We start from the raw sequence: 22,848 nt of genomic DNA on the forward strand, positions 1-22,848 counted from the left end.
CAACTCAATAGCCCTGTTTGCTTTGTACTTTTTGCTTCTCTATTGCGCCAGAATACTCTAACAGAAATTAAATGTCTAATAGATTCCACAATCATCTTTCACATATGCACCTGTGAAAAGTGCTTGACACATGCTCCAGGTGGTACAGAGAGTACCGCTATGTACCTGTGCTGACTTTCCTATTCCTGACCCAAGGAGACCTTCTTGTCACCAAGGAGGCACAGCAAGCACAGAGGACACACTTAGCTACTTTCTTCCAGACTGACATACAATAGAAAACTTCCCTCAAGGCCACATTACCACTTGCTGGCAGCCTCAGGACAACAGCTCTCTGCTACTTTCCAATGCATTTTTTACAAGGCTAGAAACCCGATTTGTGCCAGGGCCCCTCCACCTACTGGAAGAGAATCAGGCACCAGGGATTCTTCCCTCTTTTGAGGAAGATCCTAGTCCTGTAGCTCAGCTCCAAAGCTACTCCCCCACGTGTCTTCCTGCCCAGGCCTGAACCCTTGGTCTCTGGACTCAGAGGCTGAATCAGGCCCCACCCCGTCCCTGCCTAAAAGGTCCCTAAAAGGCTCCTCCCTGACTCCCGGGTTGAAGTAGATGAGGTAAAACTCCCCTTTTCTAATCCTCTGAAGCTTAAGGGCCGGGGGCGTGGCTTGGGAGACGGACCACAGTTGGGACAGGGGGTTTCAGTTTGGGAGCTTGGGCATGCAGGCCAGATGGGAGCTATAGGGCGCTAGTTTTTCTCTGGTCACCTTAGTGTCACTCTCCTTGGCCTTTAGTACGACTCTCCTCGGAAAACTGTGTACACTCTTATGGCTCCTTTTTACCTCAGTGCAATACTGTAAAAGCCAGAACCCTTGTTAGAACTCGCATTGCCTACTGGTAATGGTACGTCCCTCTCCACCGCTGCTGCGCAGGCGCCACTCGGTCCGTCCAGTACCTAGGGGTGATGGGAAGCGGATGTGCTTTAAAGACCGGGGAGGCCGGACCCTGATAGCATAGGTTGCTGTTACCTGCTGTTGATCTTTCGGGAATTGACAGAGAAGTAAGAGAAAGGGTGGTGTGGCGGGTTTTGTGGGGAGGGCTGGCCCGGCCAAGAAGTCGTGGGTGGGTGCTCCTGTCGGTTCGAGTGACAGGGGCCATGGAGTGAGTGCTCAGGTCAAAGCTCGCGGATCTGGCAGTGGTAAACCGGTTGAGGTATAGAGTTTTAAGCGACTGCTTGTCTGGTGTGAGGTAGAGGCCAGGCGCTGAGGTAGGTGTTTCCCGGTTATCTTCAGGGAAGTCTGTTGCGGTAGTGCTGCGTTTAGCTTCACTGCAGACAGAAAGGAAAGAACAGAGTGGTTGACAGCTGTCCCAGATTACGTAGGTAACAAATCCGACAGATCATTTTTTTTCCGCGTGGCACTTATTCTTTTATAATGTACTCTGTTATTTACCATGTTCTTTTGTTTCTTGCCTGATTCCTCCTCGTTAGGTTGTAATCTCTGAAGGAGCAGAGAAATCGATATTTTGTTCACTGATGTATTTTCCAATTGTAGGCACGTAGAAGGCACTCAGTTGTGTCTTAAATGGGTATAAGCGGCACAACAGTCTGTTGTTTTGTTCTAGACCAGCACTCCTAATACTGCAGGGTTAAACTCGTGGTGTTAGCCGAGTAAAAACTCTTGAAACTAAAATGAGGCGCAGTACATTTTGTTGAATAAAACCTTTTAGGGGTTACTCAGCTTTGCCCCTCAAGGGTTGCTAATGGAGACTTCTGTGGTTTTTGGTGTTACCAGGGTAAAGTGCATACCTGAGATCACTGTTCAACCAGATTCCAGCATACCTCCACCCCAGTTTGCTCTGTTATCTTCAGAAGCCCCCAGGCTGTGGCCACAGAGGTGAGTTCTCTGGGTGGAATGCAGAGATCTGTTGCTGCAACAATGGCCAGAGGTGAGCCAAACTTGCCTTTCAGTCCTTTGACTCTGGGAACAAGAGAGCTTCTCTGAGGCATATGGGAGGAGGCTTATCCCACAGCCCAGATCCTCGGGGCAGAAACAGAAATCTCACAGGATAGCAGTCCCTCCTGTTCGCTGAGAGACAGAACAAGCTGAATTGTAGGCACCTGAAAGGACTATGTGCCAGTGGGCCGTTTGATTCCTGTGTTAGGACAGAGAGGTGAAAGTGTCAGGTGGATGGAGACACAGATGGCCCAGCTGCATCCCACAGTGGCAGGAAGGGCCACATCCAGCCTCAGAGCACTCTCTCCTCTCCCAATCCATGTTAGTGCACCGGATCATACTCCCTTCTCTTGCCAGTGGTCTTTCTGGATTTCAGTTAGTCCTTTGCATCAACATTACATGTGTCTCCAGAGCACATGCTGGATCTCCCTCTATCCTGATCAAATTGCAGAAAGTCATATTTTACAGTCTTAGACTTTGGAATTACAGAGTAATCCCAAGGTTTGCTGTCATCTAGCTGTTCCCTCCTTTTGATGCTGTCTACAACTGGGCCTGAGAATGTGCTTTGTTAAGCTCCATAGAACCAATTTCTGTTGTCCTGATGCTCCTGTGGTCATTGCTATGGTTTAAATGGTTCTTCTGCTGAACCTTCTTGCTGAAACTTTGTTTTTATAACCACTGAACAAGTAAGAGTGTGACAAGCAAAGCAAACAGTAGAAAAAGAAGCAATGATGACTCAGGGACAAGGTAATAAGAAGCCCAATAAGGAGTGGAAACCAAGTACAGTGGTTTCCAGCTCCACATAAAACTGACAGTGCTGGGCTGTGACTCACCTGCCCCCAACTCACCTTTCCCTCAGCCCTGCTTAGTCTCCTTACCCTGAACCACATCAAGAGATCCTTCTCATCAACAATTTGCTGAGGGTCTTTTTTTTTTAACCTCAACTCAGTATGATAATACATGAATTTTTATCAATTTACAGTTTTATTTTGCAGGTAATTAATATCCATTACCAAAAATGAGATAATAAAAATAAAAAATAAATTGAAATCAACATTCAAAGCTAATGGATGTCAACATTTTAATGTTCTTTTTGACTTCAGATGTGTACATTGTGCTTAAGATAAATGGAAACACACTGCCCTCACTTTTTCTTTTATTTTTTTTCCTTTTTTATCAGTACCAGGGATCGAACTCACGACTGCCTGCTTGCCAAGCAGGCACTTATGCCGCTGAGCTAAATCCCCAACCCCACTGCCCTCACGTTTTAAAACTTGCTTTTAAAGATGTTATACACTAAAATTTCCACACCATTTTTAAAACTATGGAGCATGCCCAATTTTGTATGTCATTATTTTTTTAGCAGTCCCTTTGCAGGAATTAGTTGCTTTCAAATTTTTGAATGGTGGGATTGACCACACTGAACTTAAGTTCATGACAAATTTCTAGGAATTGAATTCTAGAAATAGAGATTTGTTTAAATACAAAAGTTGTATATTTGTTCAGTAGGGGAAACCAAATCCCATGTGTCAAAAGCACTGAAGTGTCAGAGTGCCAAGGGAACTGGCTGGGCTACCAGGGCACGTTTCCTCCCCAAGGTGCAAGGATGACTATTATAAGACTGGTAATGTTTTTCTCATGGCTATACTCACTGATCTTAACCTTCCTAATTCTTCTTTGTAGACCTCATCCAGCATAACAGGATGGCAGTGTCCCCGGTGAGTTCCTAATTTACCCCAACTTTGTCTTTCAATTTGAGCAACTTTTGGAAATATGTATAGCAAAGTTCTGTAAACCAGTTATTCCCTTTATTCTTTCTATTTTCTTTTCAACCAGTTGACTTAGGAGAGACAGACAGATGGACAGGGATGGGGAGAGACAAGTATAGACAATTTTTCACTCCTTTTTTGGAGTGAAAAGGACCTTTTCTTTTTTTTCCTTAAATGTATTTTTAAATATATGTATTCTTATTCTGCAATTTGCCTTTTATCACTTTCAGACTCACTTTGCTTATTCCTACAGTTAAAATAATGATTAAGCTGTGCTTAGTATTTTAATGTGCATACACAAAAATAGTAGCAAAAGTTGTCTATTTCTTTTTACCCTGGTAACCATAGTCTTCCTCAGAGATACTCATTGTTAATACATTGGTTGTTAATAATCATGTAGCTGCATTTTATGTGTGTGTGTGTGTGTGTGTGTGTGTGTGCGTGTGTGTGTGTGTGTGTGTGTGTGTGTGTATGCCTTCATCTGGCATATCCATTTTTACCACCTGATTGATTATATTCATAATGGTATTCTTTGTCACTATGTAAAGATTAGTTTAATTCCAGCTTCTTGTGGATATATCAGTTATTTGTCTATTGATGAATATGTACATTTTGAATTTTCTTTTAGTGGTATAAACAGTATCACATGAACAATTTTCTGCATATCTGTTCTATGGTACAGCTGTTTATGGAGGGTATACCTAGAATTTGGATTTTTGAGTCAAAGGTATTCACACTTCAAGTTGGCTCTATGCCTATACTAATTACTACTTTTACAAAATTTTTAAGACCAGATAATTTCTATGTTCAATGTTTTTAGGCTAATGAAAGATGAAAAGGAATCTAATTCATTCTAAGTGTGATAAAAGTATTACAAAAGAGAAAATTATAGATGACTTTTACTAAAGAATAGAGATATGTCAAAATTCTAAAACCATGTTCTGAATAGAGAATAATAAACCAAATTGAGTCTGTGCTGCAGCAATTTTTACTCATTATAAAAACTTTTAACAAAAGCTTTGTTCAACAATGGAGAAAAATAATTCTCAACCTGCTCCCATGTCTTTTCCTCCTTTAGTTTTTCATACATTCTTTCAGAGATCATGAAGGCTTATATATCTGTCTAGTTACATGAGTCTTTTTTTCTTATCTTTCATCTGATATATGATTTTATAAGTGATTTTGTTTTCCTTTTACTAGACTGAAACTTTTTGTGTTAGGAGCTGTATTTCTTATTAATTTTTTCAGCTTTTTTGAGACAGTCTCTTGCTTAATAGTTTAAGATGCCTTGAACTCATGGTGATCCTCCTGCCTCAGCCTGCCAAGTGCCAAAATACTTGGCAATTTCTTATTAATCTTTATATCCACAAAACTTAATACTTTGGTCTCTATTCAGTAAACATGTGTTGAATGAATGGATTTCAGTAGCAAGATATTGCTCACACTGTCCATTTCTTTTTTTGGAGGGGGTTTGGTTTTCTATTTTTTTAATTAAAAATGAAAGACAGAATGAAACCAAAAAGGAATAGAAGAAAATAATAAAGATCAGAAAACACAATCCCTTATCAAACTGTCAATGTCATTTTTCATATAAACATTTTGGTTTCAGTAGTAATATATTGCTGACACTATCCATTTCTTGTATGAAGTTTCAAATAATTTTAGTTATTTAAATGTTCTGTATTCAGTAGTGCCCCTGATCACACTGCAGCATTGTTTTTCGTGGTTTTACTTACCCACTTTAAACTGTGGTCTGAAAACATTAAGTGGAAAATACCAGAAATGAACATATTTTAACTTACCATTTTGAGTAATGCAATGAAATCTTGCAGTCGTGCCTCCTCATGCCTGGATACCAGTTATCCCTGTATGCTGTATATATCCACAAGGTATATATTACCCACATGTCGGTCACTTAGTAGCTTGCTGATTTATCAGATCAACTATCAAAATATCATAGTCTTTATGTTCATGTAACCTTTATGTAGTCATCTAATATTACATCACAATACTTGTATTATTCACCTCATTTTATTTCATTATGTAGGCACTGTATCATTCCATATCATCACAAGAGCAAGCAGTACAAGATATTCTGAAAGAGAGTACATTTACATGTATTTTCTTGCAGTATATTATAGTTGTTCTATTTTATTATTGTTGTTATGATTTTATTATTTTTTACTTTTATTTATTAATGATTTTTTTAGTACCAGGTATCAAACTCACAACCTTGCGCTTTTCAGGCAGGTGCTTCTACTACTGAGCTAAATCCCTAGCCCTGTTGTTACTATCTTAAGGTGCCTATATTATAAATTAAACTTCACTGTTGATATGTATTCATAAATTTAGGATATAAAGGGGTTCAGAACTGTCCATGGATTCAGACATCTACTGGGAGGCTTGAATATGTTTCCTGCAGATAATGGGGAACTACACACTCAGTCACTTAGTAGCTCTCTGATTTGTCAGATTAACTGCCAAAGTGTCAGTCTTTGTATTCATGTAACCTCTATGTAATAGTCTAACATTGCATCACAATGCCTGTATCGTTCACCTCATTTTATTGTGTTGTATAATTGCTATATTATTCCACTATCCATGGATTCAGGCATATACTAGAGTTCTTGAACATATCCCCTGTAGATAACTGGGAAATTACTATAATAAATTGTGTCTAGTGAAAGACACATTATTGAAGTGTGTACTTTTTTAAAAAGTGGCTAATAAGGCCAGATCACCTGGATTTTAATGCCTATTTTGAAGCTGTGTGACATGGGATAGTTACAGTACACTCTGTAGATCTCACATTCCTTGTCTATCAAGTTTGTCCTAGGGTGGTGGTAAGAATCTAACTCTTTAGCATGCATAAAAGACTCAGAACAGCACAGAATAAGCGCTCAGTGTGCATGAAATATCGTGTCCCGGTCCCCTACGATGATCTCTTTGTGCTGAAGAGCAATGTGCTATTACAGGAATCACTGAGCTTCAGGGATGTGTTTGTGGACTTCACCCTGGAGGAGTGGCAGCAGCTGGACTCTGCTCAGAAGAACCTCTACAGGGATGTCATGCTTGAGAACTACAGCCACCTGGTGTCTGTGGGTGAGGGACTGCTGCACGGAGTGACGTAGAATGCCCCCACTTGTGTCTCCCTTAGTACCTGCTTCAAGTACAGGGGTGTTGACACCTCAGTGAGTTTGTATGGAAGGTTCACTGTCCTGGTCTGTTTGGAAGCTGGACAGGATATTTGTGCTGTCACCTTCTAGGTGCATGGCTGTGTACATGAGGCAGTCACTGTGGCTGTCCCATCTTTAGCCTGTGGGGGTAGGCCTGTCTGGAGAGCCTCCAGCCTAATAACAAAGGACTCTGTCATTTCCCCTGGCAGGGTATCTAGTTGCCCAATCAGATGCAGTCTTCAGCTTGAGACGAAAAGAGGCCTGGGGGGCAGAAAGAGGAACCCAGATGAAGAGCTGTCCAGGTGAGCACGTGCCAGGTGAGTTGGGCCAAGGAAGCAGAACCTGATTGTTAGTGAAGACCTGGGCCCTGAGATGATCACAGGAGCTTTTCTTGGCCCCAAGACATGTGGAAATGACTCTGGCTCAGTGAACAAACCGTTGTCATATCTAAATGAGGCCACCACCTGCCAGCCTTTTCCAATCTATGTTCTTCTCCTGGCATCCAGAGTAGCTTTGTTGTGAGATCCCATCTCTAACTTTGATTTGCTAGTGACACATGCCAAGTCTTCCCTCATTCCTTTCCCCTCCATTCTTGGATCTTTGAGGGATTTCTTCCTTTCTTGGGTGTTGGTGTTCTCTCAGTGTGAATTTGGGAGTCATTTTCAACCTTGGGGAAATTATCTTGTCTGATTTATTGCAGTCACTTTGGACAAGGAAGCTTTGTTAGGAACCTTTAACTCGGCCAGGCTGGGTGTACACCATGTTTTCTTCTACTCTCTCTTAGAGGCCAAACACTATAAACTTTTATACAGTTTCTGTTTTCTCTTTTTCTTTCTACTCAGATTCTTGCAAATCTGACTTGATACTGCTTGTTATCATATTCCTCTTCTTATTGGTGCTTCCTTCCCACTCAATTTTTGTTTTCTGTATTATCTCCTATTTATTTATTTATTTAGAAGTAAACTTAAGGGGCTGTTACCCCCAGGTAAAATATTTCAGTGATCTGTTTCAGTCCTGGAGAGTTCTGCTTTCTTCCTTGTTTTTTTTTTTTTTTTTTTTTTTTTTTTTTTTTGCTCTGGGGTGGCTATGGAGAACTATAAACTCCATAATTGATCTCCTCTTTCTCTCCCATTCCTGGTACCCTCTCCATGGGCCCATCCCAGAGAAGCCTGTTGAAATGGTTTTGCTCTTTAGGGTGTGGCCTAAAGGACCAGCAACCTGGGCATTGGATGTAGACTCTTATGTGGAAGCATAGAATTACTGAGCTAGAATCTGCGTTTCAACAAGCTCCCAGGTAACCCCTAGCCTGAAGAAAGCTGAGAAGCATTGCTTATTAAATGTACATCTCAGAGCATGAGTTGTCTTCAGCTGTGGCCCTACAGACATACAGGTGACTCCTCCAGAGCCCAGTGATACTTGGCAAATGCATCCACTGTCTAGAGCCTCTTGGGTTGTCCTGTGGGACTCAGTGCTCTGCAGCTTCTCCTGGTTATGTTTTCTTCCACTTTAATGTCCACCTTCTGGCTCAATGAAGTCCCATATTTGATGCTGATAGAGATGCCTGTGATTTCTGATGTGCTGATGTCACACTTTCTTATATCTGGTGATACCTGGAATTATAATGATTATGCATGTGGTTCTCATTCCACTGGTATCCATAAAGATATGAAAAATATACTCAGACAAAGGCTACTCTTCTGAGTCCCAATGCCCTTACTTTCAAAGCTGCATTCTATTAAAATACAGGTATATACATGTTCAGCTCCAGAGTGCAGAACAGTATGGGATGAAAATTTATCCAAGAGGCATTCCCAGCCACACCTTCCAAGGGCAGCCTCTTCTTAAATTTTCTACAGTATTTTCAGGTCTGGTGAGTACCTCCATGGGCCTAGAAAATGCCTTTATACCTCCATTTCTTGAATTTTCAGTTTTATCTACACTATATGAAAAATAGAGGTTTGGCTCACTTTTTGACTGTCTGCTCTTCAACTCTTCATATTTGTTAAATTCTTTTTATTTCCTTTATTGATTATGTTTCAACTTTAATATAGCCTCTATTTATTCATTCTGTGCGATCATCCTTAGCGATCAGAGTGTGTCTTGTTCTAATTTACCCCACTATGGGGCTAGTAGAAGACATTCGATAAATGCTACATTGATTGTTTTGGGCTTGGACAGCTGAAGGAGGTTTGTTATGCATCTACTTACAAGTGACTAAGAGCGTGGTCCGTGAAACCACACAGCGTGTGTTCAAATTTTGGCCACTTCTCTCACTAGCTGTCATGTGAACACATTACTTTGCTTCTCTTCACCTGTTATAGAATGAAGCTAAACATAAAAGTTTGTAATTATTGGAAGTTAATGATTTTTTGTATGTAAAACACCTAAAAGGGTACCTGGCATAAATAAAGCTGTCAGGAAGGTGTCTGTTTCTGGTATGCATATGGAAGTTTTTTTAAAAAAAAAAATGTGATTATTAACCAGGAGATGTATTACCTGTGGAACTCTCAGAATACTCATGAGTGGACCCTACTGTCTAGAAATTGCTTCAAAAAGCCTGGTAGGGGCCAGGTTATGTGTATTTCAAGTAACATTCTACAAAGTATCATGCCCATGCCAAATTAAGATAGTCTGCTTGAAATATCTGCAGAGAGGAATTCCAAAGAAATGGGAGACACTTCAAGACCATCATCCAGCACCATGAGAAGACAGGAGCATGAGGATGCTTTCCTAGACAACACTCTGAACTTCTGGAGTAGAACCAGAAAGCAACTTTAATTTCTGCCCTATTGTTCCATAATTAAATCTCTTTCATGGACTGTGATTTTTCTCATCTGTGGTTGCACTCTAGCTTTCTCTGGTCATTCTGAGACAATAAAAGTCTTCTAGGGTCCATTCATCTCATGAATAGCCTTACTGTAGTAATAAGGACTGCCCAATTTTATGTAGTAGTGCAAACAAACTTGTTCCAAATGTGTTGACTTTTCTATGGAAAGAACTTTTGCCTTATTAATTTCTGTTTCTCTTTTGTTTGTTTATTTCTCCTTTCATTTTCTCTTTAGTTTGGATTTATGTTGCAATTATTTACCTAGCTTTTTTCTTGAATGTTTTATTAGGAAAAGTTTTATAGAGAACAAATTTTAAAAGTTACAGATTGAAGATTCATATAATACCTCCACCTAGATTCAACAATGAACATTTCACTGTATTTATCTCTTATATATCTTATCTACCAATTCCTGTCATTCTATCAATTCACTTTAATTTTTTTACAGGGAACTTTAAAGTAATTTGCAAAGATCAGTACTCACCACCCCTAATACCTCCATAGGTATATCATTAAAGACTTCAGTGTTTGTTAGTATTTTGTTTATTAGTAGCACGTGAGAGGTATTTTGGCACCATGCATTCTTTGGTTATATGTGTGCTTATATTGTTCATAATTCCCTATGTGTATTTTCGTTTATCATATATATGCTGATGTTACTGTGTTGTCTTTTTAAAATGAGATTTATTGAGGTCTAATGAACATACCATGAAGTTCACCTTTGCTAGGTTCATGTAACCACTACCACAATCAAAATAATTGAACATTTTCATCCCTCTCCAAACCTCTTCCTTTTTATATCTCTCTCCATCCCAGGCATCATTTCTTTTCCTTTTAGTTTAGGTTTTTCTTAAGAGGCAAATAAATGAGTCATAAATGACTTCTTTCACTTACCTTTAATGCTTTTTAGGTTCATCCATGTTGTGGCATGTAGCAGCACTTTGTTCCTTGTTTATCTGAGTAGTGTTCCAGTTTGTTTATCAATGGACCAGTTAAAGCACATTTGAATTGTTCCTGGTTTTGGTTATTTTGAATGAAGCTTGAACAGGTATTGTATTTGTATGGACCTGTGTTTTCATGTATTTTGGGTAAATATCTAGCCTGGGATTGCTTGGTAAAATGGTAAGCATATGTTTAACTTTCTAAGACATTGCCAAACTGTTTTCCAGTGTGTCCGTACTATTTTGTTTTCTCTATTTCAACAAAATACCTTTATAGTACGGGCATAGGAGAATTGCATTGTGATTCAGATTTACAGATCTGTAATAATTAGTGATGTTGAGCATGTTGTCATGTGCTAATTTGCCATCTGTATATCTTCTGTGGTTAATTATGTCTTGTGATCTTTGTTATTCAATTGTGAGAGTTTTCATGTATTCTCAATATAAGTCCTCAGCAGCTGTATGTTTTCCAACTATTTCTGGGCTATGGCTTGTTTTAAAATTCGGAAACCATATTTTTATTTTTGATAAAATTCAATTTATCAAGTTTTACTTTTATGCTTACACGTTTTGTGTCCTATGTAGCAAATCTCTAACCAGGATAACGAAAACATCACATTTTCTTCCAGGAGATCTATGTTTTTAGTTCTTATAAACTTAAGTCTATGACTAATAATGAGTTATTTTTGTGTTTGATGTGAGGTAAGGATCGGTATTCCTTTATATTATTTTTGTATATGCATTTCCAATTGTGCCACTAACATTTTGGAAAAGACTGTTGTTAATTTACTTTGGAGTCCATTTTGATTATTATTTAAACACATGTCGACCTGTGTGCCAGTACCGCATTGTCTTAATTATGATGGCCCTTTTATTAAGTGCTTAAATTTATTAATTCCTCTAACTTTGTTTTTCTTTTGATAATGTTTGGCTATGTTATGTCCTTAGTATTTCTTATAAATTTTAGAAATAGCTTTCCAACCTTTGCACAAAACCTGTAAAGGATTTTGTTTGAGATTGCATTGAATTTGTGGATCATTTATATGCTGACAATATTGAGTCTTCTAACTCATAAATTTGGTACATCTCTCCACTTACTTAGGTCTTTTAAATTTTATATCAGTAATATTTTGCAGGGTTGAATGGACAAATCTTTTAATATTTTAATGTATCTCTATTTTTTATGTTCTTATAAGGTAATTTAATTGTGTGTATACCATATATATTTATTTTATATTTCAGTTTTACTTTGCTTAATTCAAGTTTTTGGACATGCAATTGATTTTTTATATTACTTTTGTATCCTGGGACCTTTCATAACTCATATATTAGTACTAGTAGCTCTTTTACAAAGGGCTTGTAAATTTCTACATAAATAATCAAGTAGTTATGAATACAAATAGTTTCTTTCTAATCTGAATGCCCTTGTCTCTTTTTCTTGCTTTCTTATACTTCCTAGGATCTTCAATATAATGTTGACAAGGAGTAGGGAGGGCAACATACTAATCTTAGGATGAAAGCATTCATTTTCTTACCATTGAGAAAATTTTATTTATAGGTTTCTGCATAGATGACCTTTTAACAAAAGGTTGAGGATGTTTCCTTCCAATCCTGGCTTTATGAGAGTTTTAGTAATGAATGAATGTTGCACATGCTTTTTTTGTTTCAAGTGATATGACTGTGGTTTTTCTCCTTTAGACTACTGAATTTTATGTAATTATTGATATTGAATGTAGGTCTATCAGTATTTCTTTTCTGTTTGTACTCCTTTTTCTCTTTTTCTTTTCTTTCTTGCTTTTTTTTGGTTATTTTGTTTCCCTGTTGTTCTTCTCTTTGGAATATTTTACTATTTTTTAAATTTATCTTTTTTATTTTCATATAATTATAGGTTTTCATGCACTTGTCAAAAATGCTATAGAGACCCTTCACCCAGTTTCCCAGAGTGGTGACATCTTAAGAGACTATAGTAAAAATCACAGTAAAGCAATTGACATTGATAAAGTCAATATACATAACACATTTCCATCACTACAAGGATCCCTTTTATTGTCATTTTCTAGCCATACCCACTCCCTCCCACTTCAACTTTTCCTTAAATTCTGGCAACTACTAATTTGTTTTCCATTTCTATAATGTCATTTCAAGAATATTATATGATGGGATCAAACAGTATGAAACTTTGGGTTTGGATATTTTCACTTAGCATAATTCTCTGGAGATTCATCCTGTTGTATATACAAGTAGTTTCTCCTTTAGTCACTGAGCAATAATTCACCAAATAGTGTACAACACTTTGTTTAACCATTCACACTTCAAAGGACAGTCCTGTTTTCAACTGTGTTTGTTTCCATTCTCACTTTTATATTGTACCCTTGGATCTTTCTTCATTTCTATTATAATATATTCTGTTCTGTAAATATCCACCCAAACATTGTTTTCCCAGTCTGAAAATTTTGTCATATTTTTATTTTATTCAAAATATTTTAAAATTTCCCTTAAGACTTGATTAGAAGTAAGTATATCTTTAAATTTCCAAATATTTGGGGTTTTACAAGTGTCTTTGTCTGACAGATTTTTGGCTTAATACTGTTACTGTACATAATATGATTTCTTATAAGTTTGTTATAATTTGTTGAAGATCCAGAATGTGGCTTATCTTAGTGAATGTTTCATATGTACTTGAAAAGAATGTTTACTTTGCTGTTGTTGGATGCAGTTTTTTAATTAATGCCAATTAGATGGAGTTGGCTGATAGTGCTGTTCGCCTTATCTATATTCCTGTTGGTTTTCTGTCTACTTGTTCTATCAATTATTGAGAGAAAGAGTGTTGAAGTCTCCAACAATAATTGTGGATTTGTCTGTTTCTCTTTCAGATGTATCCATTTTTGCCTCATGTATTTTGAAGTGCTGTTATTAGGTACATACACTTTTAGGATTGTTATATCTTCCTGGAGAATTGACCATTTTATCATTTTGTAATGTCATTCTTTGTTCCAGAAAAATCTTTCTTGTTCTTAAGTCATTGTCTGAAATGGATGTAGTTATTCCAGCTTTCTTTTGACAAGGATTTCCTGGGTATATATCTATCCCTTTACATTTTTTAAATTAATAAGACTTTTTACTGAGTTTGGCTTTTGTTTATTTTTTTGTTTATTTTTTTTTTTTGGTTTTTTTTTTTTTTTGGTACCAGAAATTGAACTTACAACCCTGCACTTGCTAGACATGTGCTTATACTGTTGAGCTAAATCCCCTAAATTAATAAGACTTTTTAACAACAGTTTTAGATTGACAGTAGGGTAGACCAGCTAGTACAAAGTATTTCCTTATGCCCCTCTCTTTCCCTCTCCATATTTTCCCTGATAATATCTTACACTAGTATAGTATATTTGTTATAATTTATGTGTGAACGTTGATACATTATTATTACCTAAAGTCCATATTTCACATTAAAGTTTAATCTTTATGTTGCTTAGTTTTATGTATTTCAGAAAATGCATAAAAATCCACTATTATAGTCATACAAAATAATTTCACTGCCTTAAAAACTCCTTGTACTTCCCCTTTCATCCTTTCTCCCCTTCCTCCCAGCAAACACTGCTCTTTTTTGCTATCTCTAAAATTTTACTTTTCCTAGAATGTCATATAGTTCAAATCATACAGATTATAGCCTTTTTAGACTGGTTTCTTTCAAATAGCAATATACATTTAAGTTTCTTCCATGTCTATCCATGGCTTGATAGTGCATTTCTTTTTATTGCTAAATAATATTCCATTGTATGGATGTACCGCTTTGTTTATCCATTCACCTATGGAAGGACATCTGGCATCTTAGTTGCTTCCAGTTTGGGGCCATTATGAGTAAAACTACTATAAACATCCATGCATAGACTTTTCTGTGGACATAAGCTTTCAACTCATTGTGGTTCATTTCCTTTTGAAATTTATAATTTTGACTGTGAACTCCTTTCAGTGAGAGTTCTTTTCCATAGAATTCTGTGTACAGTAAGCTATAAAACCATCACTGCAGAACTATTTAGAAAGGGAGACCCACTAATTTCACTAATACAGGACTAATTTTTAGATGAATTTATCAACTTTGGGGATTTGGATTATATTTCAAATGTGCATTGGGATTGTACTCCCACATAAGTTACAAGGCTAGGGTTCTGATTTCTTAAGTAATTCCTGATTCTTCTTACCATTTTTAATCTAATGGATGCCATCTTTCTAATTCCTATGTTATAAAAAGAGATGGTCTTTGTGACTTCCAACTTTAAACTGTTGGCTCAGTTATCTGTACATCTGTACCCTATAGTCTGGAATTCACTCCATATTCATGCTAAGAGCTTTAGTATCTCAACTGCAAAGTCATACAAGATTCAGTTTTTGTTTACCTCCTCACTTTAAATTTCTTCTTCATTTTTGTCACATAATACATTTATTAATTTTGAGTTAGACTTCATATTACATTTTTTTAACTTGGGCTAGCATTTATTTGCATTTGCAGTCAGGAAAGAGTTGGGGTGGTGAGACATGGAGAGGATCCATCCACATCAGCTTAAGTCATGTTGATAGGAATTCACCACAGGATATTTAGAGCTTAATGTTATAACAGGAAGACTTTCAAATTTGGTGATTCATCATATCTTTTCTCTAGAAGTCTGGCAAGTTGATGGGTGGATAGATAACTACGAGGAAAACCAAGACAACCCACCCCTGTGACGAGCTACATTCAGAGACAAGGAAATACTGAAGGATCAAAGGGGCCAAGAATGCAGAACATGCAGAAAAATCATGTATGTGCACAGAGACTTGGTTTCTATAAGACAAAGACTCCCTAAATATTACTCATGGAGAAGGTATTCAGCATAACTTAAGCTTTCTTAGTTAAAACAAAAGATATGTAAGAAAGATAATGGGTGTAAGTCACATTGGAAATTATGCCTCTGTTTTATACTTGATAAAACCAAACCTGCACAGAAATTACGTGAAATCAATCAACAAGGAAAAGCTCTCCACCACAAGCAAGCCTTTAATAAAAGGTAGAATATTCAAGCTGGGGAGAAACTTATGAATGTGGAAAATTTTTATCCATAAAGCACACCTTGTTGTACATCAAAGAACTCACACTGGAGAGAAGCCTTATAAATACCCTGAATGTGCAAAAGCTTTTTTATTACCAAAAGTCAACCCTCATATACTAGAATTGAAATGCCCTATAAATGCAGTGAATGTGGGGAAATCTTTATCCAGAAGGCACCACTCATTAAACTTTAGAGGATCCATACAGTAGAGAAACTTTATGGAAGTAATGAATGTGGAAATTCTTTCAGTGTGAAATCAACTCTCATTGTGCAGCATAGAACTCCCACAAAAGAGAAGTCTTGTGGCAAAGCCTTCAGTGGAAAGACATTGTTCATTAAAAATCAAAGAAATCATTTAGGAGATAAAATGTAAAACCCATGAATAAACCTTTAAGTGTGATAACTGTCTCTTAGTTGTATGTTGTCATACTGTGCATCCAAATATTCATTCAAATTAATTTTGGAAATCATGAATCAGCCTTCAGAAAGTTGCTGATCCTTCATTAAATTTAGGACAACTCAATGTAATTCAAAACGTGGAATAAACATGATAAATTTTTCACTCAGAAGTTGTAATATACTGTTCAAAGAATTTATGAAGGGTCAAAATTATGAATTAGTAGAAATTTGTAAAGCCTTTGGCAAGAAGTTTAATGACATTTTATATTGGCACTAATGTTTAGGAGACTCATTTTAGACTCAAATTGCAGAGCCAGTTTTTCTAGATATGAGGAAGATCATATACCAGATGTGGCGTACATTTTCTAGAAACTATCATGAATTTATTATTACATAAAAATATTACTTTAGAAACATTTTTTGAGAAGAGGTTATAAAGCTTCTAAAACTATAAATATATCAGAAAGACTGGAAAACCATTATCCTTGCTAAATCGACCTAACGTATTAGCCTGTAATAGAGAATCCCTAAATAGATTGAGAGAGGATGAGCAAACAATCCCCCCACAAAAGGGAACTCAAGAAGTAGATCTTACATATGTATTTTAATCTATCAGAGCAAATGTACAAATATAGACAAAGGTTATACTCTTTGGGGATGCTTTGCTTAAAGCATTGGTCAGAATTCATTCTGTCTTAAATAATTTATGATAGGACAGTAGGTTCAAGGTTTTTAGGAAAGATCCTATAAAACAGTATTCATTGAAATAAGAATTATAAGTGATTTGAATATCTCATGGTATGGGATTCATGATACATTCATAATTTAGAATAGTATGCTGGCATTGATCATAAGAATTTTAGAAATGTTCAAGAAAAGATGACAAAATTGTGCTTTATGATGTGTTACAACATAAGGAGTGTGCATCATAATTTCAGTATCTGGGTTGGAATATAGGCACATTTATGTTAGTAAAATTATATATATATATGATTATTCCATTTATATTTAGTTTATGTATTTATCATCACATGTATCTTTGTAGATACATCCATACAAAAAAGCTATCCTAATAAGGACAAAATATATCCTAATAAGAATGGATATATATGTATGTTGGAATTACTGGTTTTTCTGTTTCCTTTTTTTTTTTTTTTTTTTTTTTTGTCTTTTTGAGACAGGGTTTCATTATGCAGTTCAGGTTGGCCTTGAATTCACTTTTTCGCCCAAGCTGGCTTCAAAGCTGCAGCAATCCTCTTGCCTCAGCCTCCCAAGTGCTGGAATTATAGGCATGTGCCACCACGCATGGCTGGATTTACTGTTTTTTAAATTTGATTATAATCTCAAGTTTCTGGAATGTAACAATAAGGATTATCTAAAATACCTTTTGCATAGATTTTTCATTTTTGTGTCTACCCATTTTTCTATTCAAATGTATTTTCAATTAAGTGAACTCACCTTTCTATTCTGAACTGCTTATCCTACTTTGACATATTACTTCCTTGTGATTGTTTGATCTCGTTGGAATATTTCATACACCTTTGAGAATAGAAATCTTAAAATTTAGTACAGTAATTTTCTAATGAAAATTAAAATACCTTCATATTTTCTTTTATACTTTATCCTTAATCAAATCCTGTGACCTAAAATATAAGCTGCCAGATTATATATACACTACAGTGAGTCATTAATGGTCCCAGAGGTAATAAAAACAAACATGCAAATTAAAACTTCCTTGAAGTAACTGGGTGTGCTGGTGCACACCTGTAGTCTCAGCACTCAGGAGGCTGAAGCAGGAGTATCATTGTAAACTCAAAACCAGCCTGGGCTACAAAATGAGCTAACGGCCAGCCTAAACTGCATAGTTAGACCCTGTCTCAAAAACAGAAAACAATGACAACACCGCCCCCCCCCAACTCTAGAAGTAGTTGCTATTGACTACTTGTTTTTTCTTTTCCTCTTTGTCCCTTTTTCCTTGTCACAAGTTCTCAAAATGCACTGTGGTTATAATCTCTTAATACTGTTTATCTAAGTAAAGGCTTTTCATCTTATAAAAGCATTACACTGATAAATTTCTCTGATTCTCGTGGCAACATTATTAAGTATAGAGGAAAACGATAGTGTCATCTCTTCCAACTCCACACATTCTGATATTTAATAGGTGAAGAAACAAAATCATAAGGAGCTCATTTACTTAAAACTCAGATGATAAGTAATATAACAAGCATTACTTAGATTCACATGCCATGGTTCATGAATCCTGTTTGTGTGCTCTTCCATAAGGTTCTTCATCCCTTCAGACGTTACCCTATGGAAGAGAGGAGAGATATATGTGGTTACTCAGTACATTCTCATTTTGTCTTGGACTTAAATGCTAGTAAGAAAGTAATGAGCAGATGTCCACGTCCATATATATTGTAGTTGAGTCCTGCAACCACCAGCAACAGAATTCAGCCAACAACTTTCATGAGCTTAGAAGCTGATTCTTCCCAGCAGCTAACAGATAAGAGCCCAGCCTAACCTACACCTTAATTATTCCTTTGTGAGACATAAGATAGCTATGCCCATCTAGGATTCTGACCTGGAGACCCATCAGTTAATAAATTGGCATTCTCTTAAAATACTAAATGTGTGGTGATTTATTTTGGCAGCAAAGGTAAACTAATACAGAATACTTAAATGATTTTCATTTCGGAGTTAGCAGTAAACACTAGATTACTGTGCATATAAAAGAAAAAATCATTTCTTATACTAGGGAGACAATACGGTATTTACACGTGTGAGTTTGATTTATTTCACTAATGAATATGGTCTCAAGTTGCATCCATTTACTTAGTAATATCCCATTGTGATCCTTCTTTATAGCTGAGTAGTACTCCATTGTATAAAAATACCACTTCTTTTATATTCATTTCTCAATTAATGGGCATTTAGGTTCTTTCCAAGATCTGGCGATTACAAATTGTGCTGCTATAAACATGGGTGCACATATATCACTGTAATATGATGTTTTCAATTCTTCTGCGAATATGCCTACAAGTGGAATAGCTGGGCCAAATGGGATTTCACATCCCAGCTTTGTTATGGTTTGTTTTGCCCTCTTTAAAATAAAAAATAAAAGAAATAAAATCAGTAAAAGATTAAGTCTTCAAAATATTAGGCATCTCTAAAACTGGATAAAATATACTATGGTACAATGGAGAAAACATACTCGTCAAAAGCTATGTTTGAGTTTTAACTGCGGATTGGACACAATAAGAAATAGGACTCATGAATTTGAAGACAATAGATTTATCCCAGAGAGGGAAAGTACAAACAACACATGCTCTTAAAAGTGCCAGAGAGGAGAGGTCACCCCTCCATGACCTATGTAGGTACACCCAGAACTGTGCTTTATTAATCTTCTGGATGGCTCCCAAGCTAATCAAGTTGACAAATAAGTTTAACCATTACACCTCCTAAGGGATGAAATTAGTGACACCATTAAAAAACTAAAGGATGAGGGAATGATTGTTAGTCAGTTTTCCATTGCTGGCACAAAATATCTGACACCTACAATTTTAAGAAGGAGAGGTTTTAGTTCATGGGCGCCAGGCTCCAAGGGTGAAACATGGCAGAGGAAAGCTCACCTCATGGCGCCTGGAAACAGAGCAAAAGAACCAGAGAGTGTGAGAATGAAAGGAAGGAAGACATAAGAGGGAGAAAGAGAAGAGAACCAAAGCAAGAGTAGGAGAGGTGTCCAGGGACAAGAATATACCCTCATAGGTAGCACCCACAGTGACTCACTTCCTAATAGCATATTCAGCTGTGAACTCAGTGGACTTATCCACTGGTGAGTATAGTGTCTCCATGATTTAATCACTTTTCAAAGGTCCCACCTCTGAACACAGGATATCTAGAGGATATTTTAGATCCAAACCATAATATGGGGTGACCCCTGTATATTTAATTTATTATCCTAGCCCTTTCATAAACAAGCTAAATCATAGATAATAACAATAGACTGTCCCAAGCTCAACCACATATGAACACGAAATACAGTACCTGTTAATCTGGAATCTATAGGTAACATTCCATACCTAGAAATGCTTCTCTGGCCCGTATGCCAGGTGACATGAAAGGTTGCTAGCTTTGAGTGTGGCCTAGAGCAGGAAAACTGCAGCAAGGCCAGACTAGTGCAAACAGCCTTGTTGCTTAAGATTATATGATATGGCCAGTCTTATGTTGTTAAAGGTGTCACTTGTGGGAAAAGATGAATTATCACAATGCCATTTCATAGGTCTTTAGAACAAGGCCTTGGAATGTGCAACAGAGAATTATGGTACTTTTGTGAAACTACTGTCTCTATGTACAGTTTTTGTTGCTGCTCAAGCCCATTTATGGAATAACCCACAAAACTCAATTTTCAGAATTCATTTGTCATATGTACTATATCTTGGACCAAGGACTTAGCATAACATATAATAATTTAAGTATCTGTGGCCAATAGGAATAATGTATGGAGTTTTTGCAAAATCTCTCTCTCTCTTTGTCTTTCTGTCTCTGTCTCGTCTGTCTCTCTGTGTCTCTGTCTCTCTCTGTCTCTGTCTCTCTCTCTGTCTCTCTCTCTCTCTCTCTCTCTCTCTCTCTCTCTCTCTCTCTCTCTCTCTTTATCTCTCTCTGATAGTACAATCAATTAGGATTTTGAAGCAAAGTACCATCATCTCCAGGGAACTTTCTTAGAGGAAATGCTTTTGCTTGCTATTGGCCCAATCCCTTTGCACTTACCCTAGTCCTACCCCTCAAAGTTAATAACTATGGTACCTAGAATTCTAATAGCAGCAAGAAAGGAAACTCCATTAAGACATTATGTTTGATACCTTAGAAAATTAAACAAAAAAATAACTTTTATAAATTGCAAAAATTTTAAACTATTTTAAAAGTAACTCATGTATTTCATCATATTAAATTATTTTAAAAATTCATGAACTCTAAGTCCTTTAATCATTTGAGGGTATGCGTCTAACTGTTCATTATTTCCTTGGTTCTGACTGGGTATACCTGGAAAGTTTTGATTGAATGCCAATGTGCATGAAAAACTGTACAAGTTTTGGAGAGGCTTTAGTTTCTGTCAGGAAATTGCAAAGTGAGCAAATAACCTTAATTCAGTTATCTACGAATAGGATACCAATATGTGTAAGATCCAGCCTGTGTTCCCTGTGCCCCGATTCCTGGGTAAAGTCCTTCAGATGTTCCAACTGAAAGTCTGTGGTATTTACCAAGACCAGTCATCACTGGTGGGATGTGACCTCCAACTTTGATTTCCTTGGCACATAATTCTGCCAAAACCTCCACACTTGGCCACAGTGCATCTCCAAATCTGTACCATGCCATTCACTGTGAGACTTAGCATTTCTCTTCATGTTTTTTTTTTTGTTTTTTTTTGTTTTTTTTTTTTTTTTGTTGTTGTTGTTTTGTTTTGTTTTTTGGTCTCCAAAACTTGCCAGTCAAATCTTCTGTCTCAGTTCAAGGCTTCCTCAGAAACTAGCTGTAGCTCCTTGACACAGACACTTCCTCAATATGCTTACTACTAATGTAAGAAAAAGATGATTTTATAGAACACAACAGCCATGGGAGGGATAAGCATTAACTTTCCTATTATCTGTTGGCTAGAATTCTGTTCTGTTCATTCTCAAAGAGGGGAGTATATAGGACTGAGATCATTAGGGGTGCATATGCCATGACTGTTGCCAGTAGGCCAAAGACAGGAGAGGGAACATGAGCATTCAGTAGCACTCAAAAATTCCATTATCACAGTGAAAACAGCTTTCTTCAGAAGTCTAAATTTTGTCTCATATATTTAGTTACTGTATCTCTTTATCTGTAAAATGTGTTAAATCTCAGGAATTGGTAGTTATAATGTAAAAAAAAAACCTATGGAGATGCTTTTATCTGAAAAATCTCAAACAGACCCAATATTATTAAAATAATATATTCATATTTAAAATGCAAAATGTGTACTCAACCACATGGAAAACATAAGTAAAAATAAGGTTATTTTAGAACAAAATTGTGTCATATATTAAAGACAAAGTCAAATGGGAAAGCAGGATACAGAATCATTAAACATGTACAAAATTACTTTAATGTATTTTATTGATAGTTTCTGACAACATTTTTAAAAATTGAAAATCATCAATAACCCACACCCAATGTTTATTTAGTTAATAATTTGTTATATTTTCTTCCTGTTTCTTTACTCTGTGTCTACCTACACACATATACACCTAAACAGGTACAGATATATATACATACATATATATCTACATATTATATATATATAATTTTGCACATAAAATTTCTATATTTCTACAACCCAGAATCAATAAGCATGTCCTTCTCTTTCACATGTAAACCATATGGTTTCATAACCTGTTGCTTCATTTCATCATTTACCATTTTCTTAAATCCTTAAGGATAGTGAAAATTTGGTACATATTATTTGGACCTATGGACATGCCAATTTTACTTATTTATTTTTCAAAAAGGATCCCACTGTTGCCCAGGCTGGGCTTGAAACCCTGAATTGAGATGACCCTTCTGCCTCTGTGTCCAAAGTAGTGGGGACAGAAGTAGCACACCACCATGCCTGATAACACCCTGTGTGTGTGTGTGTGTGCGTGCATGAGTGTGTGTGACTGAATGCAGTGTTTTCACACTGAGTTTT

General features: G+C 36.6%; 1 protein-coding gene across 8 annotated transcripts; it reads left to right on the plus strand.

Annotated features, from left to right (window-relative positions):
• Positions 1-850: 850 nt before the first annotated feature.
• Positions 851-16,146, plus strand: Krbox4 (KRAB box domain containing 4). Of its 8 annotated transcripts, none has more exons than XM_063245765.1 (7): positions 851-1,051; positions 1,785-1,886; positions 3,630-3,664; positions 6,691-6,817; positions 7,101-7,208; positions 13,533-13,576; positions 15,317-16,146. In XM_063245765.1, exons 3-6 carry the CDS (start codon positions 3,650-3,652, stop codon positions 13,574-13,576), a joined length of 294 nt encoding a protein of 97 aa, XP_063101835.1. In that variant the 5' UTR covers positions 851-1,051; positions 1,785-1,886; positions 3,630-3,649; the 3' UTR covers positions 15,317-16,146. The 8 variants fall into 8 exon arrangements, with proteins under 8 accessions (XP_063101835.1, XP_063101836.1, XP_063101837.1 ...); XM_063245766.1 differs by having other exon boundaries at positions 15,320-16,146; XM_063245767.1 differs by having other exon boundaries at positions 7,101-7,193.
• Positions 16,147-22,848: the final 6,702 nt, after the last annotated feature.

The sequence above is a fragment of the Cavia porcellus genome, unplaced genomic scaffold (genome assembly GCF_034190915.1).
Source record: "Cavia porcellus strain 051 isolate PalLab524CR breed Dunkin Hartley unplaced genomic scaffold, mCavPor4.1 scaffold_3, whole genome shotgun sequence".
Lineage (NCBI taxonomy): Eukaryota > Metazoa > Chordata > Mammalia > Rodentia > Caviidae > Cavia > Cavia porcellus.

Excerpts from the sequence above, each read along its gene's own strand:
- Krbox4 (XM_063245761.1), top strand. Across the intron at positions 6,818-7,100 it reads CAGCCACCTGGTGTCTGTGG|GGTATCTAGTTGCCCAATCA; the intron begins GTGAGGGACTGC and ends TTCCCCTGGCAG. Across the intron at positions 7,209-15,316 it reads TCCAGGTGAGCACGTGCCAG|AAGTCTGGCAAGTTGATGGG; the intron begins GTGAGTTGGGCC and ends TCTTTTCTCTAG.